General features: G+C 44.4%; 2 protein-coding genes across 6 annotated transcripts in view; both read right to left on the bottom strand.

The window, feature by feature from the left end:
* Nucleotides 1-16,601, bottom strand: part of cerkl (ceramide kinase-like) — a 43,692-nt gene extending 27,091 nt beyond the window's left edge. Inside the window, exons 1-11 of one of the 5 annotated variants that reach the window (XM_057851564.1) lie at nucleotides 16,298-16,599; nucleotides 15,078-15,187; nucleotides 10,865-11,098; nucleotides 5,656-5,787; nucleotides 4,889-4,952; nucleotides 3,755-3,885; nucleotides 3,598-3,672; nucleotides 1,534-1,711; nucleotides 1,415-1,465; nucleotides 1,108-1,139; nucleotides 540-639 (exon numbers count right to left, since the gene is read on the bottom strand). In XM_057851564.1, coding sequence (XP_057707547.1) covers nucleotides 540-639; nucleotides 1,108-1,139; nucleotides 1,415-1,465; nucleotides 1,534-1,711; nucleotides 3,598-3,672; nucleotides 3,755-3,885; nucleotides 4,889-4,952; nucleotides 5,656-5,787; nucleotides 10,865-11,098; nucleotides 15,078-15,187; nucleotides 16,298-16,425 — 1,235 coding nt within the window. In that variant the 5' untranslated portion in view covers nucleotides 16,426-16,599. Of the gene's footprint in view, nucleotides 1-539; nucleotides 640-1,107; nucleotides 1,140-1,414; nucleotides 1,466-1,533; nucleotides 1,712-3,597; nucleotides 3,673-3,754; nucleotides 3,886-4,888; nucleotides 4,953-5,655; nucleotides 5,788-10,864; nucleotides 11,099-15,077; nucleotides 15,188-16,177; nucleotides 16,262-16,297 lie in introns of those variants that run through there. The other 4 variants (XM_057851567.1, XM_057851566.1, XM_057851569.1 and 1 more) reach the window with 4 other exon arrangements.
* Nucleotides 16,602-17,960: 1,359 nt separating this feature from the next.
* On the bottom strand, nucleotides 17,961-20,857 carry neurod1 (neuronal differentiation 1). The gene is made up of 4 exons (XM_057851587.1): nucleotides 20,717-20,857; nucleotides 19,652-19,922; nucleotides 18,734-18,963; nucleotides 17,961-18,651 (listed from the first exon to the last, which is right to left on the bottom strand). The coding sequence occupies exons 2-4, from the start codon at nucleotides 19,891-19,893 to the stop codon at nucleotides 18,146-18,148; spliced, it is 978 nt and encodes a 325-aa protein (XP_057707570.1). The 5' UTR covers nucleotides 19,894-19,922; nucleotides 20,717-20,857; the 3' UTR covers nucleotides 17,961-18,145.
* Between the last annotated feature and the right edge of the window lie 4,284 nt (nucleotides 20,858-25,141).

Below are 25,141 nucleotides of genomic sequence, written 5' to 3'. Positions count from 1 at the left end.
TGAAATACGTTAGACTTGACAGTGGATGTTAGCAAGAACAAAAGATTTTGAATTGAAAATTTCGTAACTCACCTTCCCGAGCACAAGATAGATTCCTGCCGAATTTTCGTGGACGAGGACCTGTTTCACCCAACCAGCAAGCCTCCAAGCTCTTAAAGTTTTTCAAACTTTCGTGAGAATAGGCTGATTTTGTGTGGACAAGATAGTTGTACATATCAGGGTAGCAGATGTCAGTCAAAGACGGCGAAGACAGCGGGGCGAAAAACATCGATTTAGGCATCAAATATGGATCTGGCGAATGGATAAGCTGAAGCTTTTCCACATAACGCCTTTTATGCAACGCATCCAACGAGTTTACAGTGTCAGATAACACCGGGGCTTCCATGAATTGCTCTATAAATTGCACGACTAATTGAAACCATTGAGAATAGGGCTAAAAAATGCCGGACAATATGGCGGCCGGATACAGCGACACGTCATTTTGTAACGTAGGTGAGTAGGGTCTATAGGAGACTTGTAATAGAGTAGCAGCGACATACCGGGTGTTCGGCGCCAGTCCTCGGGGGGCGTGAGGACTAAGACAGGGGATGGCCATGATGCTGACGCTCAGGTACGGGCCCCGATCGGTGCTCCACGACTCTGCACCCAAACAAGCAGAAAGCGCGCAAATGAAATCAGTCTACGGGATCCATCCGGTCAGGGAAATTGATTCCTTGCGTGACTATATATGTTGATCCGTTTTGAAATTTTACAAAAAATATTTTTAAAGGTCAAAATGATGTTTGACTACCAAAATATCCATACTCGGAGGAAATTTGATTTTGCGCTACTCTTGATCGTTTGCCTTTTACCCCATTGAAGGGACTAGAACGTTCGCTGCCAACTCTCCCGCTTCAAATGGATTGGACAGCGATGAGTGACAAACTCACTGAAATTCACAGCAGAAGAAGGATGAGTGGATTCCACTTATACTCCTTAGTAGCTACTAAAAAGATGTGTCATCATCGATGACCACCGTTTTTCAAGAGCACATTGATCAAATGTCAGATTTTTGATCCATTTTGCTAGATGAAAGCAAACATTCAAAACTTGATAAGCAGCACTCACCCGAGTCGCCATCTTGTTCCTCGACCCGCTCCCTGACAAAGACATTCAACACTTTAGATACAACTGGGTTGTAGGTGGGAATGAAATGATGTTTCAGGCCTAAAGGTCACAAACAAAACACTGGGAATTACAGGAAAAAACAGCGACTGAAAGAAGAAAGCCGGGAAGTAAAAACAGCGAGGCGACGAGGAACAGGGCACAAGGGGCCGAAAGAGAACGATCGGCGGTCACCACGGAGGACGGGAACTAAACACGGCGCGCGGGGGACCGGCGAATCCGAAACGACGAGGCGTCGGCGTTATCTCACGCGGTGTCGTCGGCGCGGTCGGTGACAAAGGACAGCTGACAGTCTTGGGGTCTGCGTAGATAAAGACGATGAGGACGGGGCTGTTCGGGGACCGCTTCTTACCCGCCGATGCGCCTCACCTCAAGCCGGCAAGCGTCTTGAGTAGGGCGTAGTCGCGTCGCCGCGCCGACGGCATCCAACGCTTCTTCTCGGCCCGAGCCAAGACGCGCGCCCCGAAGCCCCACATGGCGGAGAAGCCGAAGCGCGGCGGCTGATCCGCGCGCCGGAAGCTGCACATATCCACGCGCTGGACGTGACCTGGGGGGGAGCGCAATCCAAATCGTGCGTTCGTTATTGCTCCGTTCTTTCATTGGCAATCAGAAAATATTATGGAATAATTCGTCAATCGAAGGTACGCAAGACTTTTCACCTTTCAGTTGAATGAGTCTCAAAATTGATAGTTTCATGATCTCCATTTAGATGAATCATATATACGTAGACGTCCAATTCATTTGGATGATCATGTTTCTTTTTTTGATTCTTATTTTACTTACAATGTTCAAATTCATTCAATCTTAAAATACTATACATATTTTTTTTATCATTACAAAAATGCTTTTTAATTATATTTTTTAAAACTGACACTTTTTTCCCCCTCTTTTTTTTTAATTGGCACTTATATTTCAGTGTGACTGACAACGATAGCTGTTCGGTTTGGACGTCTAGCGTTGTCAGTTGAGCTAAACTTGACCGCGTGAACAATACGAGGAGATCACGAGGGGGCCGGGAGGGATAGACTCCCCCCCACAGTGGCCGATTGCATGTAATTGACTTTCCTATATATGAATATAAAAAGCTGGTAACATTTTGTCTATAAAAGTTGTAAAGCAATAAAACAAACAACAAAAATGAATGAAATAAACAAAAATATTTTTAAAATATTATTTTTCAAACACATCATGTGACTAGCACCTCCTTTGCTTTGCTTAGCCAAAACTACACCTGAGGAGGCAAGATGGAATTTCTTGAAACCTAAGCTTTCAAAAGCCACCAGCAACAACTGAGCTTGAACACCAACAGTGTCAATATGTATAGTACAGGCCAAGAGTTTGGACACACCTCAAGGGTGGATACTTTGAAGAATGTAGAATATAAAGCCTGTTTTCATTTATTTCACTTTTTTTCCACATGTTCGTTCGTAGTTTTGCTATCTTCGATGAGAATTTACAATAGTAGTGAAAATATACAAAACGCACAAATGATAAGGCCTGTCCAAACTTTTGTTTCAGGGTCATCAACATGTTTTGCCCCCTTCCCACAAAAGTCAAACTCCGCCTGTGGTGTGAACTACTGCTACACCCCCCAATCTACAAACGAGCTTTTCCGGAGACCCAAAGTTTACCCGGCGACCAAGCCGTAGCCATCAGTGACCGCGGCAACGGCACACCTGTACTGTAGTCATCGTTTCCTGTTCCGCCTTGTGTGCTAATTGGCACCATTACAGCCATCTGTCCCATCGCGCCGTTCAAACACATCCCGCCATCCCCATTAGCTGTAAGGGGGGTGGGGCCAGAGCTGCTGCGATTTGAGGCGAAAGCCATCCTGCTTTCTGTTCCCCCTGCAACTCGTTGTGACGATAATGGATTGATCCTTTTTAAAAGAATTCATTTCCTACCAAAATTTTCCACTACACCAATACATTGGGGGCCTGTGACAACGCTGTTCATCCAATTCATTTCGACCGAGAGGGGACGTCGTTCATTCAATTGAAACGATGGATTCAAAATGATTTGGACGCCTAGCGCCATCCGTGGAGTCAGTCCTTCCAGTCTAAATGATTTGGACGTCTATCGTTGTCACTTGATGTCTATTTTGGATCGTTAACTGTTGATGTTGAGGTCAATTCCTGTTGATATTTGCTGTATTTATTTACAAAAAATGAAATACTCTCCTCGCCTGTGAGGGGGACGAAGATTTTTGACAGATTGTCTGTGACGGTGCCAAAAACCAGCATTTAGAAATAGCTTGTTTTTCCATTTAATAGTCGTACGGTGGAAAACCCATTTCCTAATCTGCGTCTCAATAGTCGCCGTACGGTCGTACCGCCGGACGGTTATCGCAAATCGCACGGTATCGGGAGGTTCCCGCCTCAACCTCGTCGAAGCGAGGCGACCGGACCGCCGACGAGAACGCGTAAAACCCACCGAGGACAACGTGCATGGCGGCGGTGACCGGATCTCTGACTCCGTGGACGGAACACGAAACCGCATCCGTGGAACCTGTCGAGACAAGAAATGACGGGGAATAAAAACCCGGCGCCGTAGAAGGGCAGCGGGCCGCAGGGACGCCCGACCGACCGACCTGCCGGGATGATCCCTAGAGGAAGAGGCGCTCTGACGGGGACGGCGGGAGAGCCGGCATCCAGTTGGGCTCGCAGAACCACGGCGTGGCAAAGTTCGGCCACAGAACCGTCGCCGCCTACGCACACCACTCTGACACAAGAGGGCACATACAGTAGGTGTATTTTGGATATTTGAGACGGGAGCGACCGTCGACGTGATAAATGACGTGAACCCATTGTAGGACTGTTAGCATTTTTGCTACCCTAAAACCCCTCGCCCCTCTCGTGCGCGAGACTTCCTGCGTCACTCTTAATCGCTCGATGTTTCCGATAAAGCGAGCCTCTCCCAAAGACTAATCGGCTATCTAGCTAACGCTAATCTCCCAGAGTCGCTGTAAAGCACAGACGGCTGCTTTTCGCTAGGGCTGTCAAACGTATCAAAGGATACCAAAATGTGGTCACCAGAAATTTGTCAATTTGAAAAAAAAAAAAAAAGTCGTGGAGGATATTGTCAAAGACATTGAAGGAGTTCATAAAAAAAATAAAATAATAAATACTTAACCCCTACATGCCTGAAATGACTTCAAAAAGCATGGAGAAATACATCATGACATCAAAATAGTATATGAAGCATAAATGAAAAATACAATTTAAAATGATTAAAAAATACATTTAAAAAAGTAAAAACAAATTATAGAAAAGTAAAAATTGAAAGGAGGAATTGGTTATTTCAGAAATTTTCTATATTTACTTCCGTTTCTTATAATGTTTTGGCTTTTTTATATTAGGATTTTCTCATTTTTAGCTGTATTTAATGAGCTGGGATAGGCCACCCTCGTGAGCCTAACCGGGACAAATGAATGAATGTTTGTCATGTTTTTAGCTACTTATGTATTCCTCTATTCCTTTTATTTGTTAAATGTCAATACAGGCATCAGGTTAATTGTTTTTTTCCTTCCCGTTCCGTTTACGTAGTATCGACAATGGCATCAAGTATCGATGTCGAATTGAAAATTTGAGTATTGTGACAACTGCGGCTTAGACGTACGTACGTACGCACGCTTCCCCGACCCCGTGACTCGTCTTGATTACGAACGTTCGACAGAAATGTTTTGTTCGTTTAAAAAGAGAGGCGACCCAAATGAATCACTGACCCGTCAAAGTCCTCCGTCTTGAGCTCCGTCATCACCGACAGGGCGTGCCCCTTCCTCTCCGTCACTACGTGCGCGTGCAAACACAGGCAGGCAGAAAAGGCGGGTCACTCGAGGGGCCCAAAAGAGAGACGGAAAGTCAAGACGGCGCGCGGCCTTCCTAAAAAATGTGACAAAAGATATCGGGCCATCTGTTGAAAAGGACGAAGGGCCGAGGGAGGAAAAGCATCTTTGGCTGACGTTGACGACAATAGACGTCTGATCCATTTGGTGTTTTGAAATGTTCATTTCATTTAAAAAAAGACAAATTTCATTTTTAAAAATTCAAATGGATTTGCTTCAAAAATAAGAGAAAATGTACTGTTAATCGTAATGATTGAATTTTGTTTGAAAAGAAACATTTACTGTTTAGCGGCTCAGAAAAGAGGTTGTAAGTCGACAACGTCCCTAAACCATTTGTCGACTAGCGAAATAGGTGTCAATGTTCATTTCTCAAAAATGATGAAAGCTGTGAGAACAGCAGGAAGGTTGTGAGGTTTGCAAGTTATTGTTGGATCACTGTAAAAACAGCCCATTTTTTTCCCCCCCAGCAACCCTGTTGCCGTCAATGAGTTTAAAGATGAGAGGAGGGAGGTGGAACGGTGAAGACTGGATGACAACAGATGGACCGGCTCCTGTATCGGGTGACCTAGCAACCAGAGATTGCCATTAACTCTGACCTATGGACCTGCACACACACATAGAAAAAACACGCACGCGCGCACACCGACCGGTGATGTCGGTGCAGACGTCGGCCATCTTGAAGAGGGGCGCCACGTGCTCTCTGTAGATGTGAACCGCTTCCTTCCTGTGACTGCTGGGGTTGATGAACACCTTCACGCGCCGGGGTCGACCGCTAAAACCTACGCACACACATACAGTAGATAGGTGAGGGTAGGTCCACATTGCTCCGAAGACACAACTACGGCCGCAACAAAACACGATTTGGATAGTCGATTCCTCATCGACGATGTTTGCCGCGAGCGGTTTCATCCGTTTGTATGTAAACCGTGTCACACTCGACTCAAGTTAGCGCTGAAATGTCAGTGTCATTGCATTGCTAATGCCACAACATTGTCACATGCATCTATGTAATATGATCTCGGTCTCCATATGCAATATTTGCACTGTTCCGTCAATATCTAAGCACAAACTGTCATATCAAGTCAGCCATCGGTCCAAGTCCTGTAAATTGTCATATACGCACCTGTTATATTGCCACTACCCAGTCATTTATTTTATTTGTGTGTGGGGTTTTTTTTGTTTGTTTTTTAGCCTTATTGTTCTTTTGTTTTATTCGGTGCATGTTATGGTGAAGCTTTAAATCTCCTTGTACTCTGAACAGTGGGCTTCTACAGGTATCAGCAAATCACAATGAATGCCACTTGAAACCCTAGTTTCACATAAAGTTGTCCGACAGTGACTTTTTAACGGAAATTGTCCGACTCCAAATATCCGATACCGATATCAAACCCGTGCATGGACTATATGTGGACTGGCTAATTGTACTGTGATTCTCCACTGGATACCTTAATAGTGATAAATTTAACAACTTCAAGGTTTTCCAAGAAGTATTCTGTGAAAAATAGGAGAACAACTTCATCAGAAGTGATGGAAAAAGTGCCTATATTGCACCACTGTATTTATTATTGAAGTGCTTCTGGCCCAAAATAACAACAAAGGCACAGAGCTTCAGTACAGTGAATAAGGTATAACATGAGTTTATTATTCATTCTTTTTCAATCATTTATTGTTCATTTCCTTTTTGCACCATGTGTGCATATGGTCTGCTCACATAACAAATCTTAGGTTGGAGACATCTAGTGGTCAATAAGCATAACTGCTGTGCTAAGCCGTGACCAGCCCTTATACAAAGGCACAAGGATTCTACATTCACTTTGAAGGCATATCGGCCCAAAACCGATGTCGATATTATCCGATATCATTTAAAAATACGTTTATCGGCCAATAGTATCGGCTCTCTTCGCCGGTAACGATCTTATGTTCTCTTATCCCGGCTACGTGACAATGTCAGACAGCTGAAATAATGTAAAAAAGTGTTTGTACCGTCGAGTTGCCATCATTTTTATGCCTCGACCGTTTAGCTGAAAGCTTTTTAAGGCCTGAATGATGACACAATCCATTTCATGACTTTTAATGCTTTTTAATGACCCACATCAACTCTGCTATAATGACAATAAAGGTTTTCTGTTCTAATTTCTTGTTATAGTGCAACATTTTAGATAGAAATGTGCATTGGAAGCAAACGCCGAGCGTGAAGAAAAGCGGGATTACGGATTGCAGCGAACCTGCGACCGGTTGTTCGGAGAGACGCAATGGTTGTATTGATGATAAATCATAACAGTCGATGAGCTGATCATAATTATGAGCATTTAAACACGCACCCTCAGCTCAGGCTTAAAGGGTAGCCTGCGCGCGCGCGCACACGCACACACTCGTGGCTCATCATGAGGCCGATTTAGAGGCCGCATCCCTGTAGAATTGCACCGATCAATAGAAACGCAAGGCTCCATTATCTATCTCGTTGCTATAATCTGCTCCCAAAAGGTCATGACCCCGCCCTGACGGTGACCTTCCACACAAATGCGGGCTCGCACGACACCAGCGCGAAATGACGATGTTTCGGCAAAAACGTCCGGTCGTGTGGCGTTTAATCCTCTTTCTTAAATGTGCTTATCACTAGTAAAGGTCCCACCCGTTTGAGGCGGGAGGGCGGCAGCGAAGTAAGGAAGGTTCGGTCGCCGCCGGCCGGCCCTCCCGCTTCGAACGCGTTGGCGTCCGTCGCCGTCCGTGGCGGCCAATCGGTTGAACAATGATACGGTTACATATTTGTGTAACGGTGGCCATTTTGGAGACTGGGATGAGAGCAAAGACACAGGTGCGCATCAGGTTACTCGTACGCGGCGTGGCGGGTCGCTATGGTGACGCGGCGTCGCCATGGTAAACAATCCCGGGCAGCGAGCGCGACGAGCCGCCCGTCTAGTAAACAACGTTTGATTTGCCGCCTGTCGGGTCGAGCCAAGATGGCCGCAATGAAAGAATTCTTTTCCATCTAAGAATGGACTAGTAAAAAAACAAACTGGAATCATAATAAAACAATTTCAAAAATGAAAACCAAATATGGCGCTTACACAAAATAAAATCTTGTCCTTTGAGTCAGAGGGAACCGGTTGTCTTTTCCTGTTTAAAAAATAATTTTCTTTGACGCTGCTCATTTCATTTGAAATTTGCCATCATACCTTGAAAATAATGTCTACCAGTACCAGTTCGGCTGGCGAAAAGAATGAAATAAATACACTGACCTCCTCGAGAGCGCTCATTTTTTAAATATTGTCTTTTGAGCCGACCTGTGGAAAAAAAAAACAACAACAACAACAAAAATGAATCTTTTCTTTCATTCTTTGCACATTTTGGCTCTCGGCAGACAGACTAAAAATCAATAGCGCGTTAGCGCCGGTCCCCAGTCTGTTAGCTTTCCGTCCATCACGGCCGCTTAAGTGAGTGAATGGCGGCAGGTCGCGCGTCGCTTCGCACGGTCACAGTGCGCGTCAAGGCGCGGCCGCCATTGTCAAGGTCAACGTAGGTTACGCTTAAGGCGACTTAAGCCAATTTTTCTGCCTCAAAAGGGTTGTTTTTTTTTTTTTGTGTCCCATCGATGGCAGCTGTGGGACCCGTTGGCTGAATGGCGGTCAAGGGGACAAAAGCTTATAGTGCTTTCTTCGGCGGCGGCGGCAGCGGCGGCCACATTCTTCGCTTTGGCGCGACGTCCGACGCTAGCGTTAGCTTAGATTTTGCCTTTGTTTGGTACGGACAAACGTAGATGGCGTTTCAGATAATCTCACGCCTAGACATGATTCAACATGCTGACAGCGTGTGTGAGATTTATACAGTACATGCGCTGAGCGGGATTAGCAGATAAGCTCGTCTGCGAGATGATGTCACTGTGACTCATTGGACAATATGAGCTGCCGCGGTCGACGAAATGCGCAAGTATTTGAATGATCTTAATCCTTTCTATGGAAAGTGACAATATTGGTCATTTCACTATCACCTCTCGTACATATTTCACAAAGACCGTCTTCCCGGATATTTACAACCAAGTCCGCCAATTCATTGTTACAGACTCGGCTGCTGCGAATAACCTCGGTTTGACGACGGACAGGTTAAGACCGTGGGTCACGGAGAGCAAACTCACGGTCACATGATGAACATTGAGTGGCAAATCAAGAGCGTTGTACTTCAAACTCGTCCCGTTTATGAGTCGATTGTCAAATGCCGGTGTTGTGTAGTCATGAGCAGAGGTGACTTCTGCCGCGTTTGTTCATTTTTTTTCATGCTCCGAGCCTCCGACAACACTCGCGCGCACACACACACACACTCGATATCATCAAATCGCAAACTAGATGTGCCACGTTAGATCCCATGCCATTGGCTACGTGAGCCCAGAGTGATCATGGGACACGCAGTCCATATACTTCATCTATGAATTAAAAACCGCCGTGACTGAATGGAAGTTAAGCAGGCCCAATCAATCCATACCAGTGACTATAGATAATGCTGCAAATATTGTTAATTCAGTACGTGACACAGATAGACTCGGACCACAAATAGGATGTTTTGCTCACGTGGTCAACCTAGCTGCTAAGAGAGCTGTAGCAATCGACAGTGTGCCCCGCCTCACTTTACAAACTTCTCAGCACTTTTATACAAAATTTCTTCAGATCAGTCAGAAGTAAGCACATACTGTAAATATTATGCACTAAAAGGCATGTTTATATGATGGCAGTTATTTTTGCTCGTTAGCAAAATAAAAAAAGCATTAAATGTATCGAATCGAATCGAAAATCGTGTCCCTCGTATCGAAAATCGCAGCAAACCGTGACTTAACTGTATCGCTGCATCCCTAGTTGCCACAGCGACTGTTTAACAGGTTCATCGATGGTTGACACACTTTAGAAGTTCGTGACTCTGGCAAGATCAAACACCTTCATCTGTCAATCATTGTGGACTTTAATAAACAACTCCAGTACACGTGCACTGCTTGCATGACGAACAAAGAGCAGGGAGAGGGAGACTGCGCGATCATCACTTCAAGTGGATCTCAAAACCATCATTTTGAATGTCATCGATCTGCGTCTGTGTGCTCATCTGAGGCATTCCTGAGTACTTCCTGTTGATTTTGGGTCACGTCCTTTTGATTTTTGGCCATTTCCATGAGGAATGAGCGCCCTATGAATGGTTAAAAAGAAAGAAAAAAAATCATCCAGGGGAGGAGGAAGTGCCCAAAACTCCTCCTTCATCGAATCAGCTTACAGGATTTAGTCACTTGACTCAAGCCTCACCCATATGTTGGGGGCTAGCTCATTTATGATGCACACACAAACGCAGATCGATGACATTCAAAATGATCGTTTTGAAAACTTCCGACAAAAGTGAGTTCTCTGGTTAATGCGAGGGTCTCAAACTTGCGGCACGGGGATCAACTGAGGCCCACGGGACAACATTTTGCGCCCCTTCTTGACATCAAACTGTACTGTATGGTAATAGTGTTGTCTGCACATATTTTGCCCTCTTTTTTGGTTTTGTTTTCAATCTTTTAAGGCTTGGCCTAATCATAACGTGGTTTTTGGTCAAATATGGTCCATTTGCGGTTGAAAATGTAAAAAAATTGGTCACATTTTTGGAGAATATTTTCAAACGCATGTGACTCCGCTGTAACATGAATAGCACTACACCAATGTTGGATGTTGACCGTTTTTCACCAAACTGGTCCATTGTGGATGAAAAAGTGTCAAATGTTTTGTGTATATGTTCAAATGTGAACCTGTTGTTAAATCAAATGTAAAATAAATGGAAATGATGAGAATACAGTAATTGAATGTACCATTGGAATGGTATTTTAAATCAAATCAATGTTACCTGCAAGGAGCTCTTTCAGGGTGTTGTACCAGGCGTGCGTGTGCTCCGAAGACGCGTTGTGAAGGTGCAGCGTGTCCTCCTCCAGTCTGCGGCCCTTTCGCACGCAGTAGAACAAAGCCAAGCCCAGCACGGGGCCGCCGGAGCTCTGGCCCGCCGCCCGCCGTCGCTTCACCTTTGCCGCCAAGACGTCGCGTAGCATCAGCACGCCGGGCGGCGGCAGCGGCCGTGCTTTGCCTGCCGACGCAACAGTCGTTCATGTGGACAAACAGTAACTCATGTTGCTAACTGCACCGAACGGATGAAAGGAACACTGACTGGTTGAATCAATCGACAAGCCAATTTGTCACTGGCATTCGCTGCCAACCCTCCCACTTCAAATGCATTTGAAATCTTTACATTTACAAAAGGCAGCATATTTTTAAAATTCATTTTACTGTTAAATTAGAAATATGAAAAACTGAAAATCTTATCACTTTGATCTTAATTTATATATTTATTTTGTAACTAAAGAGGAACCATCTGTGATTTCTTACTTGCCATCCAATTACTAAAAAGAACGAGCGATCAAATCAACTGTTTGTGGCACGCGGCAAACGATCACGCTTCAGTACCATTGACGTCCATCCCCGTTAATGGCCATTTACACACCTGCAATTATTTCTACTTGCTCCCTCAAAAATATGAATGACTCAAAATACGTGCTACTACAGTCTATATGCTTCCATTAGCTCAGATAATGGTACAGTATGACATCTCCTATCACACCTATGCAGATGACACACAACTGTACATTTCTGTGTCCCCACATGATTATAGTCCCTTAGTCTCCCTGAGTAAATGCATTCATCAAATCAATGAATGGATGTGCCAGAATTTTCTCCAGTTAAATGTGGAGAAGACAGAGGTGATCATTTTTGGGCCAAAAAAGGAAAGGTCAAAGATAAGCAGCCAACTTAGCACAATGTCACTTACAGCTACAAATCCAGTCAGAAACCTGGACGTAATTATTGACTCGGACCTAAAATTTGATAGCCATCTAAAGTCCGTCACGAAATCCGCTTATTACCACCTAAAAAATATAACCAGAATTAAGGGGCTTCTGACACAACAAGACATGGAAAAACTTATGCATGCATTCATTTTCAGCAGATTGGACAATTGCAACGGTATATTTACACGTCTTGATAAAAAATCAGTCAGGAAGCTGCAGCTAGTACAGAATGCTGCAGCCAGAGTCCTCACAAATACAAGGAAGCTGGACCACATTACACAGGTTTTGAAATCGCTACACTTGCTTCCAGTGAGTCAAAGGATAGACTATAAAATACTACTGCTCGTCTACAAAACACTTAATGGCCTTGGACCAAAATACATGCTTGACTTGTTAGATTCCTATGAGACATCCAGACCCCTAAGGTCGTCTTGAACCGGTCTTCTGCATGTTCCATGAACAAGAACCAAGCAGGGTGAGGCAGCATTCAGTTATTATGCTCCTCACCTCTGGAACAAGTTACCCGAACCTCTGAAGTATGCTCAAACTGTTAGCTCTTTTAAATCAGGGCTAAAAACGCTTTTGTTTCGCACTGCATATCCATAACTGTCTATATATTTCAATCTACCTGCTTTCTATTCCTCTTGTGCTTATCTCCATTGCTTATTAGGAGTAGTAGTTTTTGTTTTATTTTTGTTTTATTTGTATTTATTTTTATTCTGCGATTAAGTGCGATCTTTTGTCTTGGTTTTTACGTTGTATTGATTTAAATGTGATTTTTACGATCTTCATGTGATGTAAAGCACTTTGAATTGCCTCGTGTTGAATTGTGCTATATAAATAAATTTGCCTTGCCTTGCCTTACAGTATCATCTCTGCAAATTTTCCATCAAGTCAAGTGGAATAAAAATGGTCACACTGAGACGCACAGATTGAACAAGGAGATGAACGAGATACGAAGTGACAGCGCATAAGCGCAGACGCCTTTAGCGTGTCGCCGCGTCCAGATGGACAGGAATCTCCCATCGCGCCGACGCACTCGGCCAAGACGCGCGCACAAAGAAATATTTGTCAGTATGACGCGGTGCGCCACGAGCCATATAAATATTGAACTCGTTCGGCTACCGCTCTAGAAATCTGATCCATTTTGACCGGGAGGGCCCCCCGGTTAAATTGGATCGGACGTCCAGCTCCGTCAACGGCAGCCGGGGAGTTGCTTTCTTCCTGCCCACCTGAGATCCAATTGCCATGAATGTAAGTTGGAGAGGCCTTAGCCAACCTAGCAGTTCAACCGATTAGCCTACTGAATAACTAAGCTAACGTGAGTGAAGGCTTTGGTAGGAAAAGCCAATTACCATGAGGGGAAAAAAATCAACTGGTGCTTTTGCTTTGCTTTGGTGTTGTTGTTTTCATACCACCAACAAACTCAATGTGGAAATGTGCGCGCGACAGACAATCTGCTTTGCTGAATTCCATCCAAGGCTAATGTCATTAAGTGTGTGTGTGTGTGTGTGTGTGTGTGTGTGTTGGCAATAGTAGTGAGCAGTTGGTTAGGCCCGTGGGGGGTTATTAGATTCTCTCAGTGTGAGGAGATTAGCACACACAGCGTCAGCATGCTGCGTGTATACAGAAATGGATCAGCTGTTCTTTCAGAGAAGTTGTTCTTCCTGTCAATCTGCTCCCGGATGTTGTTTCGCTAGCCGCCTTGAAATATGCAATCAAAATAATTCCCCCAAAGTAAAATACTGTTTGCGCTACACTCATTTAGGAAATGTACTTTTCTTTCCTTTTTTCATTTTGAAGGTACTGTTTTAACTGACGTTTGGCTGACCAGCAAGTACTGGTTAATGCAGGGGTGGGCAAAGCGCTCCTCAAGGTGTGTCCTGGTCTTTGTCACAACTGATCCAGCGCAAGAAGTTTAACCGACGAGAGGTCCGGGGAAACAAGAGCAACCGATTGCACTTCTAAGACACCGGATTGATTAAAAGGTGTCCTCTCTCGATGGGTTGCGACAAACCGCAGCCCTTCGTGTCATCGTTTGCCCACTCCTGGTCTAATGACTGTAAGGGAAGGGTCGTCGGTCGGCTTTTGGCCGCGCCCCTTATTCTGGGAGAATATCGGTTAACTGCGGCACCGACCGGAGAGCTGCACCGAATTCAATGGATTGAGTGTCTACTAGTGGTAAACACTAGAGGTCGACCGATATGGGATTTTGAAATGCCGATACAGATATCTAAAAAAAAAAAAATTTAAATATTGTGCTTCCAAACCAACGAACGCAGCACACTCAGCAAGGACAGTACATTATTTTCAAATAATTCATGAAACCCACCGGGACGTCACCTCGAGATGTACACAAGTGAGAGTAAGAGTTGAAGAGGACGCTCGCCGTGCTAAAGTGAATGCTACGCTAATGCTACGAGTTACATTTAGAGTGTAAAGATCACTCAGGAAACACCTGATTGCAAATTCTCTCATGCAAGATTCAAACAAATCTTACAATATTTACAAAACGGGCAAGCCTGAAGCTTCCTATAGCAGCCTGCCTTCAAGCTGCCTTTCGGGGTCCCGCCGCCAGTCAACGGCATTACGGTTGCCCACACAGATGCCTGATCAAAATCCATTTTTATCAACTTTTAAATAGTCTCTTCTTTCACCAATTTATTTTCTTATGAATTGAAAAGAAATGGGGAGATAAAGAATCAAAATGAGAAATTTGCAAACTTCTGGACTCCCATTGTAAATTTGATTTGCAATTTTAAAAATATATGGTTTTTTTTCCATTATTTTTATTTATTTACAAACAAATCAAAACTAAAAAAGAAAAAGAGCTCATATTCTCTTCTTTTGTTTTAGAAAAATAATGATACAGTTGCATAACTCAATAATATTCATAGATTAGTGAGTTGTTAGTTTTTGGTTGACATTTACAGCTCAAATGTTTAGCCCAGAGTAATAGATTCCATATTATTTCTATATGAATCGACTCATTGCGCATTCCTCATTGGTGTTTTCAAAATCAAGGCTGGTGAAAGCCGATTTCACGAGGAGCAGTTTTTTTTGGTTTGGTTTTTTTTTTGTCAAAAAGAGATGTTCAATTGTTGTTTAATTCATTATTAGGGGAAAAAATGGCTTCGCGGGCAGATGCCCCCAAAATGGAGAATCTCCAGTAAGGAAGCAGCACGATTTGCGCCGTCCGTTACGGCGGCTGATGCGCCTCACCTGCGGGGCTCTCGGGTAGGATGGGGGTCCAGGTGAGTCGCGTGCCGGTCAGAAGGACGTCGTGGCTCTTCTTGCCCACTTTGAAGATCCCGCGCAGTAAGACGGAGTCGCTGATGCAAAGAAAAAACACGATACATATCAACACTATACCTGACGGTGCCTTTTTTTTTCTCTTGAAAATGTTGAAAAACATGACATTTGTTTGTCCCCATTACTTTATCATCTTATGCCTAAATCGACTCATGGACTTTATTCTTCTAAAAATGACATCAGTGAAGATTTTTAAAAATACGTACTTTTGTTTTTAGCCAAAAATCGGACTTTGTGTTCACATGACTGTTTTACAATACGAACATTTCTAATACAATATTGCTATTAAAAAACAAAATCTATTCTGCATAAATTAAAGACCAAAATATTACGTTACTCTTAATATGATTCACGTCATCATGAATGTCCGAGGGTTGGCAGGGACAGATGTTCGTTCACTGCCACCCTCCCACGTCAAATGGATTGGACGTTTACTAGTGCTAAGGAGGCACACGATTGGAAATCTATCATCGTCAATGAAATTAGTCTTCAGCCTAATATCACATAATAATGACATCAGTATTCACTCAATTATCCTTAGCTATGCACATATGTTGACTTACTCGATGCAACTTTTATGGAAATAAATAAAAGTTGCAATGTTTTTTAAAAGCAGTTAGTGTTGTTAAGTGGTCTGAAGCCAGTTATTTTGCTGGATAAAACAAATAACAAGACTTCATTTTTATCACAATTGTGGTTTGTCTAGCGGTACCAACCCCAGCCACTCAATTAAAATGCTTCAAAACATTGATATAAACATATTTCCAATATCAGTACTGTCAACACACGGACATTAAGTTTGAAGAGTTGACTTAGGGTGACTGCGCATTAGCCTCAAAATGGCTTCCGTCCGTTCGTCCGTTTCAAAATGTGAATGAAAAAAACAACCAGAAAACCTGTCCTCCAAACAACCAAACAGTTGCGACGAACATACCTATACAGTATGTGTGTGAATTTTTTTTTAGAGTGTTCGGTCAATAAAAGTGAAGAAACGGCCCGTGATAACTCACATGAATATTTGTTAGCATGTTGCACGTAGACTAGCTTGCTTCAAAATAAAAGTCGAAGACGTGATTTTGGCGGGCGGGCGGGCGGGCGGGCAATGACGTCACCAAATTGCGCTTACGCACCTGCGCTCCACTTCCGGCGTGTGCGCCCGCTCGTGTTTCTCCTTCTTTTTCTTCCGGCAGAGCTGCTTCTCCTCCTCCTTTTCCTGCTCTTTCTTTATTTTGTCGCCGTTTTCGTCTCGCGTCGACATCTTTGACACACAGAAATAAAACAAAGTCGGCGTGCCCTCCCTCGCTCAGTTGTCGCTCCGCTCGCACGGGAGCTAAACTAAGCCGATCCAAGCGCTTCCGGGATCTGGTCGGCATGGAGACGACGCGGTGGGTGCGCGCACGCCCAGCCTTGAGCCTTCCAGAGATACGAGTGTATCTGCCTCTCTCTCTCTCTCTCTCTCTCTCTCTCTCTCTCTCTGTTTTTGAAATTGACCCCCAAACCCTCATATCGTACATTAAAAAAAAAAAAAAAAGAAAAAAAACTTATGCTACGTTTGTACTGAAGAAAAAAAAAAAGAAAAAAAAACGTTTTTGCTGCTATCGTTTTTGAGATATTAACAATTCTTTAGAGGTCAACCAGTCCCTCATTTTCATTATAATGGCTAAAAATGGTGTCAATCATTTGTGCTACGTTTGCACTGTAAACTTTTCGCTGTTGTCGTTTCATAAGATATTCATTTCGAGTGATGACGTCATGCAGCACCTCCGTCGCGGCTGACGAAGCCAACCAACTCTCTCAATAACAGAGGGATGTCCAAACAACTAGTGCAAATGTAGCACAAACAAATAGCACCCCATTTTGCAGGAAATGGGGGGTAATTTCGAGTGATGATGTGAATTGTCTAAAAACAAAAAGCGAAAAATAGAGAATGTTTGCAGTGTTTTTTCAACAATATATAACAAAGTTCATTTCTATTTTTCATTTATTTTTCCATTTGAAATATATTTTATACATTAAATTTTAAACATTGACAGAGTATTGACCGTTTTTTAGATTTGAAATGAATATATATATATATATATATAATATTACCGTTTTTTTAATCCATTTAATAAAAAAAAAAGATTTACTATTAACTCTATATTGACTGGGGCGGCCATGGCACTGTTGGTAGCTCGAGTTGTCCTGGGACCGAAGGGTCATCAGTTCAATTCCCAGCTTCAACTGCCTACTGTCGAAGTGCCCTCGGGCAAGGCACTGAACCCTAATTTGCCCCCAATGGGTCGGCAGCGCCTTGCGTAGCAGCAGCATGAAAAGGTAAATGTGTGCGAATGTAAAGCGCTTTGCGCTGCTAAATAAAGACTCTCCATTTATCAACTCTTTCAGAGCTATTGACGATGCTAGAAATGCGTTTATCACAAGTGGAGGTCCAATCCATTTGAGGTGGGAGGGTGCAGGCAGGCAGCAAATGCATGTAGGTTGATTCTAGTGCTGATAAGAGTTACCAAGGAAAAAATGACAATGCACAATCACATTTCTGCTCCAATCCCCCTTACGCCGTGAACTGAAATGAGTGCGACTACTTGTCGTATATGTCCAGTCATCTGCTGTCCAATCGTCTTTGCGCCGTTCATTAAAATGTATAGATGACCAATCATTTGCCGCTCATTCGCCTCACCCTATAGTCCAAACGGATTGGATGTCAAATGAGTTAGCGGTTGGCCCTCCCTCAAAAGGAAAGCATAACCACAACGTGCATGGCCCGTGACACCCCTGGTCTAATGAGACACAGTCTGTTTTTCGCAGGTCCTCTTTAATAAAAGTATTTACAAACATGTAGAAAGTGAGGACATGCCACACAAAGAGAAAAAGTTGAAAAGGTCGACAAAAAGGATGCTCAAAAATAGATTTTTTTTGTTTTCGGGATCAGATTGCATAGTTTTTCTTATTGCGTCCGGAGCGGGAAACCGAACGGCCGCTCAGGACTCGTGGAAAATGGCGCCGAGCTGCGCGTTCATCAGCCGCTCGTGATGCGAGTGTCCGTCGAAGCCCATCAGGTCGTCCGCCTGCGGGTAGACGTGGGCCGGGTGGCCGTAGCGCGCGCCGAAGGAGTAGCTCTTGTCGTAGTCGGCCGCCGCCTCGTGCTTGTAGGACGAGAAGTTGCCGTTGATGCTGAGGGGCGGGCTGAGGGGCGGATCGAAGGGGGGGCCGTCCGACACCAGGACGCCGTCGAAGTAGGCTTCCGGGGCGCCGTACGCCGGGCCCTTGGCCCGGTGGAAGACGTGCGAGGGGTCGGCGCTGCCGTACGGCGGGCTGGGCAGGCCCGGCGTCAGGCCCGGCCCCGCGTAGGAGAAGTGGCCGGCGTAGTGGGCGCCGCCCGGGGGGTGCAGGTGGGCCGGCAGCTCGGGCGACTGCTCGGGCAGGAAGGTGCGAGGGTTGAGCTGGAGGCAGCCCGCCACCAAGTTGGTGGTCGGCTGCGACAAACCTGAAGCGGGGTGGGGGGAGAGAGAGGCTCGGCGTTAGCTCGGGGCCCCCGTTCCGCCCCGCCCGAAAAGTCCGCCGCGTACCTTTGCAGAGGGCCTGCACGAAGGCGACCAGGTCCGGCGCCTTCCCGGATCGCAGGATTTCGCTCAGGGTCCAGATGTAGTTCTTGGCCAGACGCAGGGTCTCGATTTTGGACAGTTTTTGGGTTTTGGAGTAGCAGGGGACCACCTTGCGCAGACTCTCAAGGGCGTCGTTCAAGCCGTGCATGCGGTTGCGCTCTCGAGCGTTAGCCTTCATGCGACGAACTTTGAACCTGGAAAACAAAAAAGCCAACGTCGGGGTTCGGACGTCCGCCAGGTCTCTTCAAAAAAGAAATCAAACCAACGACGAATACTCGGATGCTTTCGGAGCTCTTCCGGCGTCTTTGACATTAATAGACGTCCAATCAGCCGGCATCAGAGTTTATCACGTCCGATTCATTATAAGTGGGAGGGTCGGCCATGTCAATGGCAGCCAATGACAGAATTTGTTCTTCCGCTGGCCAAGATGCAGCCGACCGCCTGCTACTAGACCTCCCGCATCCGGCGATTTGGATGTCCGCAACGTCAACGGGTCAATAGCGGATTCTTTGACATTGCTCAAATAGAATAATCAGTTGAAAACGAAGCTACTTCTAGCTTGTATTTTTAATATTAATGCATCGACTGTGATGGGAAGGTGCCCTTACCAACACGGCCGCCCCGCCCTGCATTCATGCTTCTGCTCCGAATGAAGTGTGCGTGGCAGCAAACGAATGACTTCATTTTAATGGGAACCTTGATTAGGGACGGTCATGTTTGTAGGGGCAACCAATGGTCTTTTCATGCTTCTGCGTGCTGTGCAATGAAAGCCCATTTGAAATGGGAAGGGCATTCTCTGCCCGCCACGCACCTTCCCACTTCAAGCGGATCGGATATCTATTGCCGTCAAATGACAGCGAGTCGATTCACGCGCGTACGCACCTCTGCATGCGCGCCTTGGTCATCTTCTTCTTCTTGGGTCCTCGCCTTTTGGGTTTGTCCTGTCCGTCCTCCTCGTCTTCCTCCCCGTCCCGCTCTTCCTCCTCGTCCTCGTCCTCATCCGCGAGGCAGCGTTCGTCCTCCTCTTCCTCGGTCGCCGCTCCGGCGGGACTGCGGGCCTCCTCTTGTTCCTGCTGTTGCCGCCGAACCTCCGACTCCCCGAAATTCTGCTCCGACCGTGTCATGACAGACGACGATGGCGCGGATGCTTCGTCTTGTCAAAAAGAAGCAGCATCTTTATCTCAAGTATTAACCAAAATATTGCAATTTTTTTTCCCCAGTAAAATTTGTTTTTAATTGAACCCTTTTTGGGAGCTGATGAGTTGTCAGACTTCGAATGGATTCAATTAAAAACACTATTGTTTTACTTCCAGTGAGTTTTTGTGTATAGCCAATTACCAAATACAATTAAATTAGAAAAAAAAAATCCAGTAACAAAAAAACAACAACTTTGTAACGGAATTAAAAGAAAACCTTGTTTTTTCCTTCATTAAAATATGCAAAACAACTATATATAAAAACATTTTTTCATATATATCTTCTATTTGTTATAGTTTTGATTGTATACTAACAAGTGGGAAAAAAAGGTCAAAGCAATTTCACGACTAAAAGTAATTTGAACTTTTTTGATGTATTGCAAAGCCATTTTCAGAATTTTGTCAAAATAGATCCTGGAAAATTCCAGGATATATTTGGAAAATTTTACAGGATTGTCTTTACCAACTCCGGGACGGACCAAAAATCAATGGACGTCAAGCGAAAATGTTGAATAAGGGAATGATTATGACCCCCCCCCCCCCCCCCTTCCAAAATACAAGGAGCTTTTTGTGACAAGATTGAAAATTCCTTTCCGACATCAAAACTTGACTTTTGAAAATTGTTCAAAAGCCAAAAGTGAAGTCAAACTTGAAAATAATTACAACCCAAAAAAAAAAAAAAAAAAACGGTCGATTTGAAGTTATTTCTTTGTCACATTGATTGACGTCCGATTCAATAAAAGCAATGTACCTGCTGCTGCTGCTGCTGTTGCTGTTGCGTTCAGACGTCGCGCATCCCGCGTGCGCGCGCGTGTGTCAGCCGCTCCTAGGTGTTTGTCGTGCGCGCGGAGGAGGAGATGCGCTTTTATAGCGGGCGGACGGGCGGGCGCGCTCGCTCGTGCCAAATTAGCATATGCGGGCCACGCCCTCTCGCTCCCGCACCATATGGCGCCGATGTCGTCCGAAGGGGATCACGTGACCGAGCCCATCTGCCGCCCTCCTTCGTTTCCTCTTAAACTTTGTCTTCTTCCACTGATTCGGGACACCAACTTTTGACGGATGCGTGGACGCCATGGCAACAGTGATGAGGAGGATGGTTGCCAAGGCGTTACCGGGCGACTTTGAAGTGCCTTGCTTGCTTTCTGGCTAATCTTTAACTGAACTGATCCCACACATGCACGCACGCGCACGATAACGAGTTCCAAATCTTGCCTTTAACTCGGCGGCTGCCATTGGGTCACTTCACTTCCGGCCCATCGACACGCAGTCATTTTCCTTTTTTGTTCTTCGTTAAAAGTCAACGAGAAATTGAATGAGCAATGTCCACGTTGAAAATGATTCATGAATGGGGCTTCATGTGTCAAAAAATGAGAGTTGTGGTTGTTGGAGAACGGTTCATTTTTGGGATCATAAAAATAGCAACCTTGCAATAGGATGCTTTGAAATTGTCGGAGCGTGCCCTCGAGAAGAAGAAAATGTACTGTATACAGTATTGTCCTGGACTCCATCGGACAATCTGCAAGCTGGCCAACAGCGCCACCCTGTGGGGAAAAACTCAGCAGACACTTCGGCCCCTCGCCACTCCATACTTAAATTTCACAAAATCAAAGTGCACAAAGAGTTATCGTGATATTATTGACAAAACCGTACAATTCTTCATTCACTCCAATGCACTGTCGACTCAGACCTGCAAAATGATTTCTTTTGCAATGGTGGTCATGAATTATGACCCAAAATGAACAGGGAGTGAGCCAAAATCAGGTGATGCCCCTTCCACGCACGCGTACGCGTCTCCTTGAGGCTGACGTATGAACCACACGCTCACACATGAGCAGCGTTCAGTCCGCTTCATTCTTATTAGCTTCATCACCAACGAAGCCAAAGCCAAGATGAGAAACCAGACCCTGCCTCTAACTATTGATATTATCTTAAAGATAATAAATACCTCATTAGTTACTGGCCACTTGCCGCAGCCCTTTAAATATGCAGTTATTAAACGGCTTTTGAAAAAACCCACTCTTGATCGTGATATTTTGGCCAATTATAGACCTATCTGGAATTGACCATTTCTCGCCAAAGTCCTTGAAAGAGTGGTAATGAAACAGCTCTGTCAGCACCTACAGGACAATAGTTTATTTGAACATTTCCAGACTGGCTTTCGAGCTCATCATAGCACTGAAACTGCTTTAGTCAAAGTAACTAACGACTTGTTACTAGCCGCTGACGCTGGATTAGTCTCGATCCTGGTTCTGTTGGACCCGAGTGCAGCCTTTGACACAATCGACCGTAATATCTTATTGCAGAGATTAGAATGTGACATAGGCATTAGAGGAGCAGCCCTCTGCTGGTTTAAATCATATTTATCTAATAGGTACCAGTTTGTCAATGTAAACCAGCAATCATCACCGTACTCTAGCGTTAGTTACGGTGTGCCGCAAGGATCGGTCCTCGGGCCCATCTTGTTTACGCTGTATATTCTTCCTCTAGGTAACATCATCAGAAAACATAGCATTAACTTTCATTGTTACGCTGACGACACACAACTGTATTTATCAATTAAACCTGAGCAGATCAGGCAAGTGCACCTGCGTCCGAGATATAAATACCTGGATGAGCACTAACTATCTTCTACTTAATCCTAAAAATGACAGAAGTCCTTATAATAGGCCCGAAAAGTGTGAGAGACTCTTTAGCTGCCCAGATAGTCACTCTGGACAATGTAAGTGTAGCCTCCAGCACCACAGTTAAAAACCTAGGAGTTTTATTCGACCCTGACTTATCGTTTAAAGCTCACATTAAACAAACCTGCAGAACGGCCTTCTTTCACCTGCGCAACATCGCCAAAATTAGAAATATTTTTTCTAAAAGCGATGCAGAAAAATTAATTCACGCGTTCGTTACATCGAGATTGGATTACTGTAACTCCCTACTTGCAGCTTGTCCTCAAAAGTTCCCTAAAAGGTCTTCAGCTTGTCCAAAACGCAGCAGCAAGACTTTTAACAGGAACCAATAGAAGAGAGCACATCACCCCTGTGCTCCAGGCCCTTCACTGGCTTCCAGTCGAGTTTAGAATTAAATTTAAAATCCTCCTTCTTCCGCATTTTTTACGGACTGTAACTTCGCCTGCTAATTCCCATTAGCGGTCCTGGGGCTTCCTGTCTATCCGTCCTGGGAGTGGATCTCTCCTGACTGTGGTACTCCCCAAGGTTTCTCGTTTTCTCCCAAAGACTCTGGAGTTTTGGGAGTTTTTCCTTGCCGACGTGGAGTGTCTAAGGATGGGGGATACCCAGGACTTGAATTTATTTATTCATCTTTGTTGCTTCGTTTGCTGTTTCTGATTGTGTATCATATTGCCTCTGCAAAGCCCTTTGAGACGACATTGTTGTGATCCGGGGCTATACAAATAAATTGAATTGAAAAGTGTCGTTTTCTTTCCCTGCGTGACATCAACCAGACTTGCTTTAAAAGCCCTTTTTTTTTTTTTTAAGTGTTGTTTGGAGCCTTAACCGGAGTTAACAGGAAGTGACCCAAAAATGCACCAAAATCAACAGGAAGTCAGCATAGACAAACAGGAAGTGACTCAAAAATTCCTGAGTTTTTGTGTGTGGGGTTCCTGTCTTTAAAAGAGAGACGTCAAGTCCATGCAAGGAAGAGCTCAATGGCCTCTGATCCCAGGACATACTTATCATTGTCAAAATGTTGAAGACATGTTTTTGTCCATGCAGGTGGACTTTTCGCCTGCACGAAGGACCTTTTTTGGGTAACGTAATGGGGTCCTTTCCAGAGGTTAGGGTGCACGGTCTTCCAGTTGTGACTGGCCGTGGTACCGCTTCACGTCCAGCCTCTACCTGCTGGCAATGACCCCCAGTGCGCACGTCTGCGGCTACCCCCTGACGCCAGGTCAAAAATCGATGACCCGACAGGCTGTTTGGCCATTTCTAAAGCTACCAAACTCAATTTGTTGATAATAGAGTCCGGGTTGCATCAAGGATTCCAAAAGAAAAAAAGACCAATATTGCAAAAATCACTTAGGCTAACTAGTCTGTAAAAAAAAAAAAAAAAGAAGTTAGCATTAGCTTGAGCTATGTTAGGCAATAAGGAATTTGGAAAAACGAGGACAAAGCAAAAATGACTCCCAAAGCAAAAGACATGCTTTTTTTTTTAAGGAATTGATGTCGCTAGGAGACCCAGTGCTGTGTTATTGTTTTACCATTTCTTTATTTTATTTTATTTTATTTTGTCTTTTAATCCGTTGCTGTGTTGTATTGTTGGACCTTGAGTCTTTTAATGTCATGTTCCCTGCCTCTCTGGTTCAGTCATTTACCTTTCTCCGCCTCTCGGCTTGGCACAGCTGCTACCACTCATCGTTAGGGGAGTATATAAGTGGCAGGCTCACTTCATTTCACTTCACTGTCTGATCGTTCTAGCACACAGCTTGATGTCCTGAGACCTGCTTCATGTGATATCCTGCCTGCTCATCTTGACTGACTTCTTCCAACCACGCCTGCTTTCAAGTAATCTGGTCTGCCTCTTGTTGCTGTTCCTACATTCTGCCTCTGATTGCAATAAACGGCCTCCTGGCCAAACTATCAAGCCTGTTGCTGAATCTGCATTCTGGTTCCAACCCTCACCTGACTAATCCTGACAGTTAATAAAAATCTATCCTATTCATTCTGTCAAAAAAATGTTTAAAATTTTTTTCCCCACTTTTTATTCTCAAGTTTATTATAACAATTTGATTTTATTTCATTGTAATGTTTTAAAAGTAAAAATATTTATTTTTGTGAGATATACATAGATTCTTTGTACTGCCCATAATTCAACAAGTCAAATATGTAACGTCAAATAAGAGGCAGCCAAATATTGTCCCGCAGGCTGCATTTCCGGGTCACTCGATTTTAGGTTACATCATGTTGATTTATAAATCACACGCCTTCCTCCAATAACAAAACCATCTCTGTGCCACTGACAGCGCTAAACGTCCAACCCATTTGAAGTGGGAGTGATCCAAGCCGCTTCAAATGGATTGGACGTCCAATACAGTATTTCACTCAAAGGATTAAAAAAACAAACAACGAAAAGCTGTAATAGGCACAAGTGTCCACTAGGGAGCGTCAAATCCACGTTTAAAAGGAAGCAAGCCATTGACATTTCAGCGCGGCTTTTTTTCTAATAG

This window comes from Corythoichthys intestinalis, chromosome 12 (genome assembly GCF_030265065.1).
Source record: "Corythoichthys intestinalis isolate RoL2023-P3 chromosome 12, ASM3026506v1, whole genome shotgun sequence".
In the NCBI taxonomy this organism is placed as follows: domain Eukaryota; kingdom Metazoa; phylum Chordata; class Actinopteri; order Syngnathiformes; family Syngnathidae; genus Corythoichthys; species Corythoichthys intestinalis.
The sequence above is the reverse complement of the archived record's forward strand: the minus strand, read 5'-3'. Positions and strand labels throughout refer to the sequence as shown.

Excerpts from the sequence above, each read along its gene's own strand:
- neurod1 (XM_057851587.1), bottom strand. The coding sequence starts at position 19,893 with ATGACACGGTCGGAGCAGAATTTCGGGGAGTCGGAGGTTCGGCGGCAA. Across the intron at positions 18,964-19,651 it reads ACCAAGGCGCGCATGCAGAG|GTTCAAAGTTCGTCGCATGA; the intron begins GTGCGTACGCGC and ends TTTGTTTTCCAG. Across the intron at positions 18,652-18,733 it reads CGTGCAGGCCCTCTGCAAAG|GTTTGTCGCAGCCGACCACC; the intron begins GTACGCGGCGGA and ends ACCCCGCTTCAG.